The 16,100-nt window shown below is 38.6% G+C and overlaps 1 protein-coding gene across 18 annotated transcripts in view; it reads left to right on the top strand.

Moving 5' to 3' along the window:
- Positions 1–16,100, top strand: part of l(1)G0196 (inositol hexakisphosphate and diphosphoinositol-pentakisphosphate kinase) — a 1,071,245-nt gene that overhangs the window by 361,454 nt on the left and 693,691 nt on the right. For all 18 annotated transcript variants that reach the window (XM_070103279.1, XM_070103273.1, XM_070103280.1 and 15 more), the window contains one exon: positions 12,772–12,873. In XM_070103279.1, the coding sequence (XP_069959380.1) occupies positions 12,772–12,873 (102 nt within the window). The remainder of the gene's footprint in view (positions 1–12,771; positions 12,874–16,100) is intronic.

Raw genomic sequence — 16,100 nt, 5'->3', positions numbered from 1 at the left:
TTTTTCTTATGAAATGGTAGAGAGTATTTTTGTGAAGGTAATAAAGGAAAAAAGTACAAAATTTGATGGAAAATTGACAAAATTGCACTCTCACGAATTCAGATGCGTCAGTGATATTTACGCATCGGCAGTTTAGCTGACTTTGACTCCCATTTTAGGCCAATTATATTATTCCAGTCAACCAAATTCTTAGCTGTTTCGTTCGTATTACTTTTGTTTTATCGATTGAGCACAAGAAATTGCCCAGTCAGCTGTTCCATCTATTCAATAAAGTGATAGGAAATTGGTAATTTGGCCAGTTTAACACAAAGTTCAAAATATTCCAGTTTCAAAATAGGATCCAGAATAAACAATGCAGGCATTCTTGGCACTAAACAAACATTTCCTCTGTTCATTAGTTACATTTTCAGTCTTTACAAATGAATTCCATTTTTATTTTTATTCACATAATGAATTTTTATTCACACAAAATAGAGATTTACTCTTATGCAATGTTGTAATAATTGTATAAATAATATCAGCACATTCGTGAACATATATTAGACCCACCAGCTGACTCGTATTAGACTCGTGACAACATTTGTTTACTCTTGAACATCAGCAAAAATAAACATTTCGGCAAATATGAGCTCAGTTTCAAGCCATTTTCAGTACTAAAACCAGTCAAAATCATCTCTATTTCTGTAATATATATTCCATTCTGTCAAATCAGACCAAAAAATCGCGATTACAACTGTAAAAAACATACGATAAAACACCACAAAGTAGCTGTTTTAATTCAAAATTATGATTGCAGTTTTTTCTCTCATTATGCACAACCTGCAGCAGGATTTGTTTTATGTGGTGCACACTTACCACATAGATGTGTTCTTTCATGTCTAGGCTCAGATTTACCACTTAGAGGTTATCTGAGAGAGCTGAGCTTATGGCGTAGATCTATGGTTTGGACCCTGGCTTCAAAGCCATAGATCTACGGGATGGACTCTGAAAAGGTTAAAATAGCAACTTTGAGGCCTTGGGTGATTTACTGGCTGTTTCTTTGTTGCTGTTGACTGACCAGAAGACATCTATTGAAATGGAGATGATTATAGTTGGTTTTCGACTGGAAATGGCCTGATATAGGCCTCAAAAATGCAGAAATACTTGATTTTTGGTTATTTTTTCCTAAGGAGAGTTGTGGTCCTTTTTCACCCCTCTGATCTCTCTTATAGGTTTTTACTTGGTCTACTTCAATTTTTAGAGCAGTCTGAATCATGACTAGTCATTGTTGGTTGTATTTTATTAGTCAAGAATCAGGCTAAGATGAAGATTTTATTTAGTGATGATTGTTTCAAAATGGTGTACTCGCCTAGTTGTGGTTGCAGGGGTCGATTCATAGCTCCGGCCCCGAGTTTTATGTAGGAGAGGCCTGGAGACATGATTAACCCTTTCACTGTTTAGATGACATTTTAAAAAAAATATTTTTTCTCAAATGATAGGGAATCTTTTTCTGAAGGTAATGAGACCAAAAGTATGAAATTGATGAAAACTTATGGAATTGTGCAGGTGCCAAGTGAGTGGTCTCAGCACAATTTATGCATCAGTGATTTTGCTCGCTTTTAATCCTGGTATACATCAATTCCATTGCTCCATTTGACTAAATGCTTAGCTATTTTGTTAGCATCCTTTCTGTTCTATTGATTGAGCACTAGAAACTCCCCAGTCAACTATTACAACTAGCCTGTTAAGTGCACAGAAGTCGGTAATTTGGAAAATTTTACATGAAATTAAAGAAATACCAATTTAAAAATGGAATGCAAAATAAACAATGTAGACATTCCTGGCACTAAAACAACATTTCCTCTGTTCATTAATCACACCCCCAGGCCTCTCCAATATTAAACTTTCCTTCCATTTTGAATTCATAATCACAAAGATAGAAGATTTATTTTATTTCCCAAATAAAATATAACCAGGAATGATTATTCATGGTTTATGGTATCCCAAGAATTGAATGGTCTCTATTAAAAAACTATAAAAGAGACCAGGAGGTGTGGAGGAGCCTTAACTGGCCTCTGGAAAATTGGCATAACTCGAATATTTTTGCTACTTTGAGCCCAATTTCAAGCTTTTTCCAATCCTGAAACCAACCAAAATCATCTCTGTTTCAGTAGTGTGACTTCCATTCTATCAAATGATACTAAGAAACAACCTCAGAGTTGCAGTTTTAAACCAAAACGTGGTCAGAATTTGCATTTCCCATCATGCATTGCATGGGGTAGGATTTTTTTATACTGTACAGACTCACCACACAGATTCATTCTCTCATATCTAGGCCAGAATTTATCGCTTACAGCTTCTTTGAGCAAGCTGAGCTCATGACATAGAACTACGTGAGGGACCCCTGGCCTCAGTGATGTAGTTCTACATGATGGCCACTGAAAGGGTTAATGAACAAAGGGAAGGTTGCTTTAGTGGTTGGAATGCCTACAATTTATTTTTGACTCATGTTTTTAAATCTGAATTTGTTGAATTTTATGTAAAACTGGCAGTTTCTTGTACTCAGTTGAATGAAGGCATACTAGCAAAATAGTAAGAAATTGAGTTGATTTGAGCATTGGAATTGGGCTAAAGTAGACCTCCAAATCACAATTGCGTACAGTGCTTCTATAGCACCAACTTTATGCTCATGTACAGTAGACTATCTGATAACACGTGATCTGTTACCATATTTTGTTAATTTTTTTTTGCACTTTTTAGGAGTTTTAATTTTGGAGTCATGATAATGAAAGGGTTAAAGATTGAAACCAGGACTTCCAAAGCATAGTGTTGCTCCTGTAGCTACAAACAGGTAAAAAATGTTGCATAGATATTAGGTTGGAGGGAGGGGGTAAAGGAGGTTTTATGGGCGAGGGGCTTGGACTTCTAACAAGCATGCGTGAGCGTGTTAGGAGTGAATGGAGACGAATGGTATTTGGCACCTGACGAGCTGTTGGAGTGTGAGCAGGGTAATATTTAGTGAAGGGATTCAGGGAAACCGGTTATTTTTATATAGCTGGACTTGGGTCCTGGAAATGGGAAGTACAATGCCTGCACTTTAAAGGAGGGGTTTGGGATATTGGCAGTTTGGAGGGATATGTTGTGTATCTTCATATATATATGCTTCTAAACTGTTGTATTCTGAGCACCTCTGCAAAAACAGTGATTATGTGTGAGTGAGGTGAAAGTGTTGAATGATGAAGAAAGTATTTTCTTTTTGGGGATTTTCTTTCTTTTTGGGTCACCCTGCCTCGGTGGGAGATGGCTGACTTGTTAACCCTTTCAGGGTGCAGAGGCCAAATTTCAAAGTGCACACCAGGGTCCAAGAATTTTCCCAAAAAAATTCTGTTATTTTTTCTTTTGAAATGGTAGAGAATCTTTTTCTGAAGGTAATGAAACAAAAAAGTACGAAATTTGATGGAAAATTGACGAAATTATGCTCTTGCGAATTTTGATGTGTCAGCGATATTTACAAATCGGTGATTTTGCCGACTTTGACTCCCATTTTGGTCCAGTCGACCAAATTCTTAGCTATTTCATTAGTATTACTTCTATTCTATTGATTGAGCACAAGAAATCGCCAAGTCAACTGTTTCAACTACAAAATAAAGTGATCGGAATTTGGTAATTTGGCCAATTTAATACAAAGCTCAAAATATTCCAATTTCAAAATAGGGCCTAGAATAAACAATGTAGGTATTCCTGGCACTAAACTAACATTTCCTCTGTTCATTAGTTATGTTTTGAGGCTTTACAAATGAATTCCATTTTGATTTTTTATTCACATAATGAATTTTTATTCAAACCAAAAAATAGAAGATTTACTGTTATGCAATATTGCAGTAATTGTATAAATATCACCACCACATTTGTGAATGTATATTAGACCCACCTGCTGGTGTGTATTAGACTTGTGAGGTCGTTTGTTTACTCTTGAACATCGGCAAAAATTTTACTTAGAGCTCAGTTTCAAGCCATTTCCAGTGCTAAAACCAATCAAAATCATCTCTATTTCTGTAATATGTCTTCCATTCTATCAAATAAGACCAAGAAATCGCAAATACAACTATAAAAAACATACGAAAAAACACTGCAAAGTTGCTGTTTTAATCGAAAATCACGGTCTCTTTTTTTTTTTCTCTCATTATACACTGTGTGCTGCAGGATTTGTTTTGTGGTGCACACATACCACATAGATATATTCTCTCATATCTAGGCCCAAATTTACCACTCACAGCTTATCAGAGTGAGCTGAGCTCATGGCCTAGATCTACGGTTTGGACCCGAACGTAAAGCCGTTGATCTACGGCATGGACCCTGAAAGGGTTAAAAAAAAAAAATTAATCACTCATGTACAGGAGGTCTCCAGTTTACAAATGTCTTCTCCTGCAATTTATGCACTTAGGTTTTGTAACTGTCAAGCCAAAATACGAATATGTCTGAAAGTTAATATAACTGTCTTCTGGACTTTTGGCTATACCAGTAGTGTATACAGATAGGGGTCAGTGTTAAGTTAATTACAGAACTTTCACTCCAGTGTTGGACTTGCCATTCATTGCTGTGAGTTTCTGCATGACTTTGTGTGTAGTGGCATTTACTACATGTCTTAATCACTTCTTAATAAAGTGATTGTATCAAAGATGTTCTATATGAGGATGAAATCATACCTTCACTTGCTGTAAGATATGAGGATGACTGGGAATTATTAAGAGTGTGAAGAACCTTGAGAGGAGAGATTATTTTGAAAAAAGTACATATTGACAGAAGTAATAAAATAATGCTTGAAGCAATCAGCAAATAGGGTCTCACTAATCCATGCTGTTTTGTTAGAAAGCCAAATAACAGGCAAGGTGGTTTTTTTCTTCTACCTTCAAAAATGAGATGATTCTCTGAGAAATAAACAAAGGCTTGCAATTAAAACCACCTGATGCATTAGGGCACAGAAGCAAGTTGAAGTGATCCTTCACTGCCTTGAAGTCAGGTACAAATTTCTCTTGCATTATAATATAAGCTTTAAATTGTATTTGCTTCCAGATAATTCTGTCTCATAAGCATTTAGCACTTATTCTAGGGTGTAGTCATTCTCAAGAAATAATTTCCTCCAACTTGGCAGGGGAATTTCCCAATGTAGTATGATTGGCAAATGCACTTAAACAACTAAACTTCATAGTATGCAGCCAACTGCACATTTTAAAGTTGTTAAACCATCCAGAATTAAAAAAATACTCTTGTGAAGGTTTACTTATTGCTCACACAGTTGTATTTTTTAGTAGGATTTCTTCTTTATTATCTAGGCACTAGATACAACAACCTTCACTGTTTGTTGCTCAAGTCATATATTCAGTAACTTTTCTGTCTTATTTCTCCTTTATTGACTTCTCTGTCATTCTTCACATGGGGTCACAATCTGGACTGCTCATTGCACAAGCTCTTATTTTCATGTCATTGTCTCTGATTGAATAAATTGTTGATTCTCTAACACCAAAGGCACAGATTGTCTGCACATCAAATCAACCACCTTCAAGCATGCCTAACACTTCCATTTTTTTTTTTCAAAACAGTCATAGTTTTATACCTGTTCTTCTTGGTATCTCCAGCATCGCTAATATTTCTTTTAGGTGCCATAGTTAATATCCAGACAAGATGTGATGATAAAATTATCCAAAATTGTTCAATAAACACAGAGCAAGCAAGGTAAGGTACACTTTCAGAAGTCACCTGACAGCCAGGTAGCTGTTTACAGCAAGAAGTGATGCTAGGCCCCCCTCCCTAAAACAATGTCCTCATCCTGTGTAGGTAAAAGGAGAAATATCCCACTCAACAGTCAGTCAGATTTCACATGCATAGAGGATGTCTGCTTATTTTACCCCAGTTTTATGGTAAAGTTTATGATAGCTATTATTAAAAAAATTGAAGGGTAAGAGGGAGAGCAGAATCACAGATTTCCAAGGAGGCTTTAGAAAGGGTAAGGGATATGTAGCTCAAGTGTTTACAGTGAAGCATATAAGTGAACAATATTTAGATAAAGGTAGGGAAGTTTTCATTGCTTTCATGGATTTAGAAAAGGCATATGATAGGGTGAATAGGGAAACAATGTGGCAGATGTTGCAAGTATATGGAATAGATGGTAGGTTACATAATGCTGTTAAGAGTTTTTATGAGGATAGTAAGGCTCTGGTTAGGGTATGTAGGAGAGTAGGTGATTACGTTCTAGTAAAAGTAAGCCTTAGACTTGAATGTGTAGTGTCACCATGGTTGTTTAACATATTTATAGATGGAGTTTTAAAAGAAGTGTTGGGAAGAGGTGTGGGATTAAAATATGTGGAATCTGAACAATATGGGAGTTGTCACAATTACTTTTTTCTGGTGACACTGCTTTTGGGAGATTCAGAAGAGAAGTTGCAAAGGTTAGTGGATGAATTTAGGCAGGTATGTAAAAGAAGGCAATAAAAAGTTAATATAGGAAAGAGCAAGGTGATAAGAGTAACAAATGAGTTAGATAATGAGAGATTGAATATCAGATTGGAGGGAACGAGTATGGAGTGAGTGTGTTCAGATATTTGGAGTGGACTTATCAGTGGATGGGTTTATGAATGATGAGTAAACCATAGAATTGATGAAGGGAAAAAGGTGGATGGTACATTGTGAGGTATCGGTAGAGACAAAGAATGTTTTCCCTGGAGGCAAAGAGGAATATGTATGAGAATATAATGGTGTGAGGTTATGAAAGTGGGGAGGAGCTTGGGTTATGAAAGTGAGGAGGAGGTTGCAGTGAGGAGGAGGTTGGAGGTTGCAGTGAGGAGGAGGTCAGAGGTTGCAGTGAGGAGGAGGAGGTTGGAGGCATTGGATCCAAGACTTCATGTCTGAGAGCAATGTGTAATGTATATAGTATGCAGAGAATTCATAGTTAGGAGATTAGGAGGAGGTGCAGAGTTACTAAAATTATTATCCATAAGGCTCAAGAGGGGTTGTTGAGGTGGTCTAATCGTTTAGAGAGGATGTAGCAAAATAGGATGACCTGGAGGGCATATAAATTTGTAGTGGAGGGAAGGCGGGGGTAGGGGTCGTCCTTGGAAAGGATGGAGCGAGGGGGTTTAGGTTATGTGTGCAAGGGACTTGGGCATTCAGTAGGCATGTTTGAGCATGTTAGATAAGAGCGAGTGGAAGCAAATTGTTTTTGGGGACCAGACGAGCTGTTGGAGTGTGAGCAAGGTAGCATTTTGTGAAGGGATTCACAGAAATTGGTTAGCTCTACGTACCCGAGTCCTGGAGGTTGGAAGTACATTGCCTGCGCTTTAACAAGCTTGGAGATATTTGTTATTTAGAGGGACATCTGAACTGTTTTATCTGTGTGCCTCTGGCAAGATGGTGATAGTGAGATTGATGGTAATAGTGTTTCTTTTTTTTTGGTCACCCTACCTTGGTGGAAGATGGCCAGTGTGTCAAAAAAAAAAAAGTATATATATATATAGTGTAATATGTGTATGTGTGTATATATATATGCATATATTTACACAGACATATGCAGACACATGCAGACACACACAGACACACACAGACACACACACACAGACACACACACACAGACACACACACACAGACACACACACACACAGACACACACACACACAGACACACACACACAGACACACACACAGACACACACACAGACACACACACACAGACACAGACACACAGTCACACAGACACACACACACACACAGACACACAGACACACACACACACACACACAGTATGCAGCACCTGTTTGGAACCCGCACTTGATAAAGCACGTCAAGAAACTAGAGAAAGTACAAAGGTTTGCAACAAGGTTAGTTCCAGAGCTAAGGGGAATGTCCTATGAAGAAAGATTAAGGGAAATCGGCCTGACGACACTGGAGGACAGGAGGGTCAGGGGAGACATGATAACGACATATAAAATACTGCGTGGAATAGACAAGGTGGACAAGGACAGGATGTTCCAGGGAGGGGACACAGAAACAAGAGGCCACAATTGGAAGTTGAAGACACAAATGAGTCAGAGAGATAGTAGGAAGTATTTCTTCAGTCATAGAGTTGTAAGGCAGTGGAATAGCCTAGAAAATGACGTAGTGGAGGCAGGAACCATACACAGTTTTAAGACGAGGTTTGATAAAGCTCATGGAGCGGGGAGAGAGATGGTCTAGTAGCAACCGGTGAAGAGGCGGGGCCAGGAGCTAGGACTCGACCCCTGCAACCACAAATAGGTGAGTACACACACACACACACACACACACACACACACACACACACACACACACACACACACACACACACACACACACACACAGACACACACACACACAGACACACACACACACAGACACACACACACAGACACACACACACACAGACACACAGACACACAGACACACAGACACACACACACACACAGACACACACAGACACACACACACACACACACACACACACACACAAGGTCATGGAGAAGATCATCAGGAGGAGAGTGGTGGGGCACCTGGAAAGAAACAAGTGTATAATTGACAACCAGCACGGTTTCAGGGAAGGAAAATCCTGTGTCACAAACCTACTAGAGTTTTATGACAAGGTGACAGAAGTAAGACAAGAGAGAGAGGGGTGGATCGACTGCGTATTTTTGGACTGCAAGAAGGCTTTCGACACAGTTCCTCACAAGAGGTTACTGCAAAAGCTAGAGGACCAGGCACACATAACAGGAAAGGCACTGCAATGGATCAGAGAATATCTGACAGGGAGGAAACAACGAGTCATGGTACGCGACGAGGTGTCAGAGTGGGCGCCTGTGACAAGCGGGGTTCCACAGGGGTCAGTCCTAGGACCTGTGCTGTTCTTGGTATACGTGAACGACATAACGGAAGGGATAGATTCAGAAGTGTCCTTGTTTGCAGATGACGTGAAGTTGATGAGAAGAATACACTCGATCGAAGACCAGGCAGAACTACAAAGGGATCTGGACAGGCTGCAGACCTGGTCCAGCAATTGGCTCCTGGAGTTCAATCCCACCAAGTGCAAAGTCATGAAGATTGGGGAAGGGCAAAGAAGGCCGCAGACGGAGTACAGTCTAGGGGGTCAGAGACTACAAACCTCACTCAAGGAAAAAGATCTTGGGGTGAGTATAACACCAGGCACATCTCCTGAAGCGCACATCAACCAAATAACTGCTGCAGCATATGGGCGCCTAGCAAACCTCAGAACAGCATTCCGACATCTTAATAAGGAATCGTTCAGGACCCTGTACACCGTATACGTTAGGCCCATATTGGAGTATGCGGCACCAGTTTGGAACCCACACCTAGCCAAGCACGTAAAGAAACTAGAGAAAGTGCAAAGGTTTGCAACAAGACTAGTCCCAGAGCTAAGAGGTATGTCCTACGAGGAGAGGTTAAGGGAAATCAACCTGACGACACTGGAGGACAGGAGAGATAGGGGGGACATGATAACGACATACAAAATACTGAGAGGAATTGACAAGGTGGACAAAGACAGGATGTTCCAGAGATTGGACACAGTAACAAGGGGACACAGTTGGAAGCTGAAGACACAGATGAATCACAGGGATGTTAGGAAGTATTTCTTCAGCCACAGAGTAGTCAGTAAGTGGAATAGTTTGGGAAGCGATGTAGTGGAGGCAGGATCCATACATAGCTTTAAGCAGAGGTATGATAAAGCTCACGGCTCAGGGAGAGTGACCTAGTAGCGATCAGTGAAGAGGCGGGGCCAGGAGCTCGGACTCGACCCCCGCAACCTCAACTAGGTGAGTACAACTAGGTGAGTACACACACACACACACACACACAGACATACACACAGACATACACACAGACACACACACAGACACACACACAGACACACACACAGACACACACACAGACACACACACAGACACACATACAGACACACATACAGATACACATACAGACACACATACAGACATACACACAGACATACACACAGACATACACACAGACATAAACACAGACATAAACACAAACATACACACAGACTCACACACACAGACTCGCACACACAGACTCGCACACACAGACTCGCACACACACACACACACACACACACACACACACACACACACACACACACACACACACACACACACACACACACACACACACACACACACACACACACACACACACTCTCTCTCTCTCTCTCTCTCTCTCTCTCTTTCTCTTTCTCTTTCTCACTCTGGACCCCCAACTTACGATATTAATCCGTTCCAAAGAGCACATCGTTAGATGAAATTATCGTAAGCCGAATTAATTTTCCCCATAAGAAATAATGGAAATCATATTAATCCGTTCAAGACACCCAAAAGTGTATGAAAAAAAAATTTTGCCATGTGAAATATACATTTTCCTACACACAAAAAAGGATACATGCACAATATACATTGTGCATGTACTAGTATACTAAATGAAGATGTGGTGATGAATGATGAGACACTGTGTCCTGGGAATGTCTTTTCCTCCTGAGTAATGTAGGTCCTGTTTGGCATTTTCTTCCAGAACAGGCCTTATCACACTGTGTATGCCACTATGATTCTTAAATCTCTCAAACCAACCTTTGCTGGCCTTAAATTCACCAATATGATCACTAGTTACAGGCATTTTTTCCTGTTCACCTGGGTGTTAGTCAACTGGTGTGGGTGGCATCCTGGGGGACAAGATTAACCTGTAAACGTTCCAAGCAGATCTACGTTCACATGTGTAGTGCTACAAAAGTAGATCTAGGTTTTTTTTACATATTTTCAAATATAACAAAAAAAAAAGTAGATCAAAGTTTTTTTACACATTTTCAAATGTAAAAAAGCAAAAAGAAGATCTACTTTTTTTACATACTTTCAAATGTTGAAAAAATGTATATATACGTTTGGACTGTTTACGGGTTAAGGACCCCAATGGATATAAGTTAGACAGTCCTCGATGACACACTGACTTTCTTGGGTTATCCTGGGTGGCTAACCCTCTGGGGCTAATTGTTTCTCGGTATTCTCAATAAGCCCATGGTGGCATATTTAGCAGTTACAAGCACTAAAAACACTGGAGTAATACAAAATTTATCGAATGTATGCATGCAACTGTCCGCCCTGGCATGTAAACAATGTCACACTAGCTCAGCTGAAGCGTTCTGGCCAGACAGACCAGACGGCCGCGTTCGGGACGAATGATGTAAGTCGAGTTTTTCAACGTAGGTTGGAGTCAAATTTTTATGCTGACATGCATCGTAAGTTGGCTTTATCGTAGATTGAGGCCATTGTAAGTCGGGGGTCCACTGTACACGTATATACATGTATATATACGTATATATGTATACACGTATGTATATATATATAATATATATATATATATATATATATATATATATATATATATATATATATTTACGTATATATATATATATGTACGTATATATATATATATGTACGTATATATATATATATATGTACGTATATATATATATATATGTACGTATATATATATATATATGTACGTATATATATATATATGTACGTATATATATATATATATATATGTACGTATATATATATATATATGTACGTATATATATATATATATATATGTACGTATATATATATATGTACGTATATATATATATATATGTACGTATATATATATATATATACGTATATATATATATATATATATATTATATATATATATATATATATATATATATATATATATATATATATATATATATATATATATATATATATATATATATATATATATATATATATATATATATATACGTACATATATAAGTACATATATACGTGTGTGTGTGTGTGTATATATATATATATATATGTCGTGCCGAATAGGCAGAACTTGCGATCTTGGCTTAAATAGCAACGCTCATCTTGCAATAAAGGACAAGTGAAAATTTGTGTATGCAATAATTTTGCCAAAATCATTCTGAACCTAACAAAAAAAATATATTTCACTGTGTTTGTTTAGTATTAAATTATTGTAAACAAATCTAAAATATATTTAGTTGGGTTAGGCTAAAATAAATTTTCTGTTAAAATAAGGTTAGGTAAGTTTTCTAAGATTCTTTTGGTGCAAAATTAAAAATTTTTACATTAACATTAATGAAAAAATATGTCTTTAAACGTGTAAGAGAAAATTTTTGAAAGGACTTAATTTTAAATGAGTTCTTGCTAATTGACCAGTTTTACATATTCGGCACGACATTTACATGTATATATATGTATATATATATTCAGTATGTTATTTTATATTTCTGCATGATGTGAACAGTGAGGTTAGCTTCATATGTTAATGTATGATTTTTACTTTAATGAAAATTATGTCTTCATAACTAACTTAACTAACTTGAGTTGAAAATACTTGTGTAATTTGTTTGATTTTATATATAATTATGAAAATAATAAATGGACATGATCCTAAATCTGTCTATCTTTTCTTATATCTCTCTCCTGTACTGTATCAGACCATCAATATCTGTCCACTGTATCTGATCATTATATACTATATGAAAAAAATTGCAGGAAATGGTGGTAATAAAGTATTTTATTATTGAATTAACACATAGAATATTATATATCAGACCACAGTTATTTTTTTTACTTCCTAAATGCCCTTTTAAATCTAGCTAATTAAAGGTTATCACCTTTTTTCTGAATGTCAATTTTTTTATTTTGTCATTCAGATTGGCTCCAGAAGTAGTGTTTATTCTCCAGAAAGTAGAGTAAGAAAAACTGGCTCTTTTATATATGAAGATTTTATGCCAACTGATGGTACAGATGTTAAGGTAAGTTCTTATGAAATTATAACACTATTGCAAACAAACCAATGGAGCAAGTGAAGTCTGAACCCATAGCAAGTAAGTCCTAAAAGTGCAGACCAGTGTGTTAACCACTCAGCTAGCTAGAGTTTGCTACAGCCACGTTGGTGTGGGATTCATTTTAAAGATTAAAGATTCTTTATTTCAGCATGATACAAGTTTGTACAGAGTTGGGTGACATTTAGGTGTGCATGCAGAAAGCCCCTTAACCCTTTGACTATCACAATCCCAAATCCTGAGGTGTCTCTTAACCCTTTCAGGGTCCGTACCGTAGATCTACGGCTGGTCGGTGAGTGTCCAAACCGTAGATCTACGCCAAAATTCTAGCGCCGTCAAATTTAGCGTGAAAGCGCTCATAGGCCTACATATGAGAGAATGGGTCTGCGTCGTGGGTGTGCGCCGTAAACAAAAAATCTAGGCGCCTGCATAGCATTGTGGGAACGCCGGCTCAGTCACCCTTGTTCACCATGTCTCGTCGCAAGTCAGCTCTCACTCCCCGGAAAATTGGGACTCTCCTCTTCCTGTCTGATAGTTCTGACACTGATGGAAGTGGAAATGAAGACGAATTCTACGGCTTTGATAAGTTAGTGACCGAAAATAATGACCAGGATATCGATAATAGTGCAGAAAACCCCGACGATCCTCGACCTTCTACCTCTGGTGTGGGCACTCGTGACTCACGGTCGGGTGTTCCTAAACGTAAGAGAAAACTAATATTTTCCCGTGGCCTGGCCTCTGACTTCAGTAATGACGATGATTCTGACGTGGATTGTGATTTTATTACGCTCGACGATCATTCGAGTAGTGATAGTGAGGAAACATATTCACCAGTGAAGCGTCGGTATGTTCGCCGCTGCATGCGCTCGGGTAGTGTACCCTATGCTGTGCCCAGGGGACGGAGTACATCCCGGAGTACATCCCGGAGTACATCCCGTGGCCCTACACCCGTTTTAGGTAGTGATAGTGAGGATGATGTGGCTACACTTGGCATGGATGGGCCACAGACATCAGTGGATGGTGTTAGTGGGGCTGGTGGTGGTAGTGGCACCGCCATGCGTGACTCGCTGTGCCACACGGGAACCCACGCTGCTGACTCGTCAGTTCAAGGACAAAGCGGAGCGTCACCCACCAGCCCGCCACAACCACCCGTACAACCAGCCTATGATGTCCAGTATCCACCAGCAAACCGTATCTGGGATTGGCAGCAAAATCCCAATTTTGTTCCCAACCCTCACCACTTTGATGACTCGCAAAGTGGAATTCTACCTACCTGTCCCCTTGGAACCACGGCCAATGAACTGGAATTCTTTGAATTATTCTTTGACCAGCCATTGATGGAAATTATTGTCAGGGAAAGTAATAAGTATTTTCAGTACACCATGGCAAATACGATCTTATCACCACAGTCAAGACTACACAGGTGGAAAGAGACGACTGTTGCAGAAATGTATTTGTTTTTTGCAACAATAATGCTTATGCCTCACGTCTATAAGCATAATGTAAAAGCATACTGGTCCACAGATCGGCTAATTTGTACCCCATCCTTCAGTGAAATAATACCAGTGAACAGGTTTATCTTACTGTTACGTATGTTGCACTTCTCTGACAAAACCAGGCCTGACAGAAGTGACAGGTTATACAAGATTAGAAATGTTTTCATGTATCTCAAACAAAAGTTCAGGATATACTTTTATCCATTCAAGAATCTTGTAATTGACGAGTCTTTGATTTTGTTCAAAGGTAGACTGTCATTCAAGCAGTATATACCGAGCAAGAGGAACCGCTTTGGTATAAAATTGTTTGTACTCTGTGATTGTGACAGTGGCCTGGTGTTGGATATTGTTGTATACACGGGTAGTAAAACATTGAAAGATACCAAGATGTTATTGGGTATATCAGGTGACGTAGTGAGAAACATGATGGCACCTTATCTTGGTAAGGGCCATACATTATATACCGATAACTGGTACACAAGCCCATTACTCAGTGATTTCATGCGAGTGAACAAGACAGATGTGTGTGGCACAGTGCGTTCTAATCGTAAACATATGCCCAGGCTCAACGCAGGTGTTCGTGGTGATGACGTGCAGGTGTTTACTGCCAATGACATCATGGCATTACGGTGGCATGACAAACGAGATGTCACATTGTTGACAACCATTCACCGTAATGAAATGCAAGACAGTGGCAAAGTTGATCGAGTGACTAATGAACGTATTCGAAAACCAGTGACAGTGATTGATTATACACAAAACATGCGCTTGGTTGACAAGTGTGACATGCAGATTGGTTTTGTTGACTGTGTTCGTAAGAGTTACAAGTGGTACATGAAACTTTTCTTCCATCTCATGGACATTTCAATGCTGAATGCATATAATATGTACCAAATAAAGACTGGTAACAGACCACCGTATGGTGAATTTTGTTTGTTGTCAGACAACTCATAATGAAGTACCAGGTAACAACACCTGCAATACAACATGGTCCTCGAATTCATCACAATATACCCAAGCGTTTGAGAAGAGAAGGTGATCATTTCATAATACAGCTTCCTTCAACTCAAAAGAATTTTGCTCAGAAGAGATGCATTGTCTGTGCACAAACAAAACGACGGCAACAAAGACGCAAAGACACTCGGTTTATGTGTGAGGAATGTAAGGTGCCTCTGTGTATGGTGCCTTGTTTCAAGGAGTTCCACAAGCTCCAGCAGTTCTAAAACCATGTCCAGTGATTGTAAATATGTAAATATATGATAGAACATTAGTATTATACAATATTTGTGCATGTTTATTGTAATAAACAACAGTGGTAAACAATAATATGATAATAACTTTAGTGCGGTTATTGTGTTCAATACAGTGAGTTTATATATATACATTATATACAGTATTGGTCTCTCAGGCCCCAAATGTTAGTAGGAATAGAAAAAAATTGGCAACTGCAGTGGAGGGAGCAGTTAGGACTTTAAACTAGGAATAGTTAGTGGTATGGGTTTTGGCAGGAAAACAGTGAAGTCCCAGTGTAGTAATATTACGAGTTCTAGGGAAACTAGTAATAATAAGAACGAGATAGATATTGAAAAGCCAGGGACCTTGGGTGATAAGGACAGTAATAGGTTTAGTAGGAAAATAGAAATGAGCAGGAAGGGTAAAGAGAAAGGAGAGTCTTTCAATGTTTATTATGCTAATTGCCGT

Source organism: Cherax quadricarinatus, chromosome 85, assembly GCF_038502225.1.
Source record: "Cherax quadricarinatus isolate ZL_2023a chromosome 85, ASM3850222v1, whole genome shotgun sequence".
Classification (NCBI taxonomy): Eukaryota; Metazoa; Arthropoda; class Malacostraca; order Decapoda; family Parastacidae; genus Cherax; species Cherax quadricarinatus.
The sequence above is the reverse complement of the archived record's forward strand: the minus strand, read 5'-3'. Positions and strand labels throughout refer to the sequence as shown.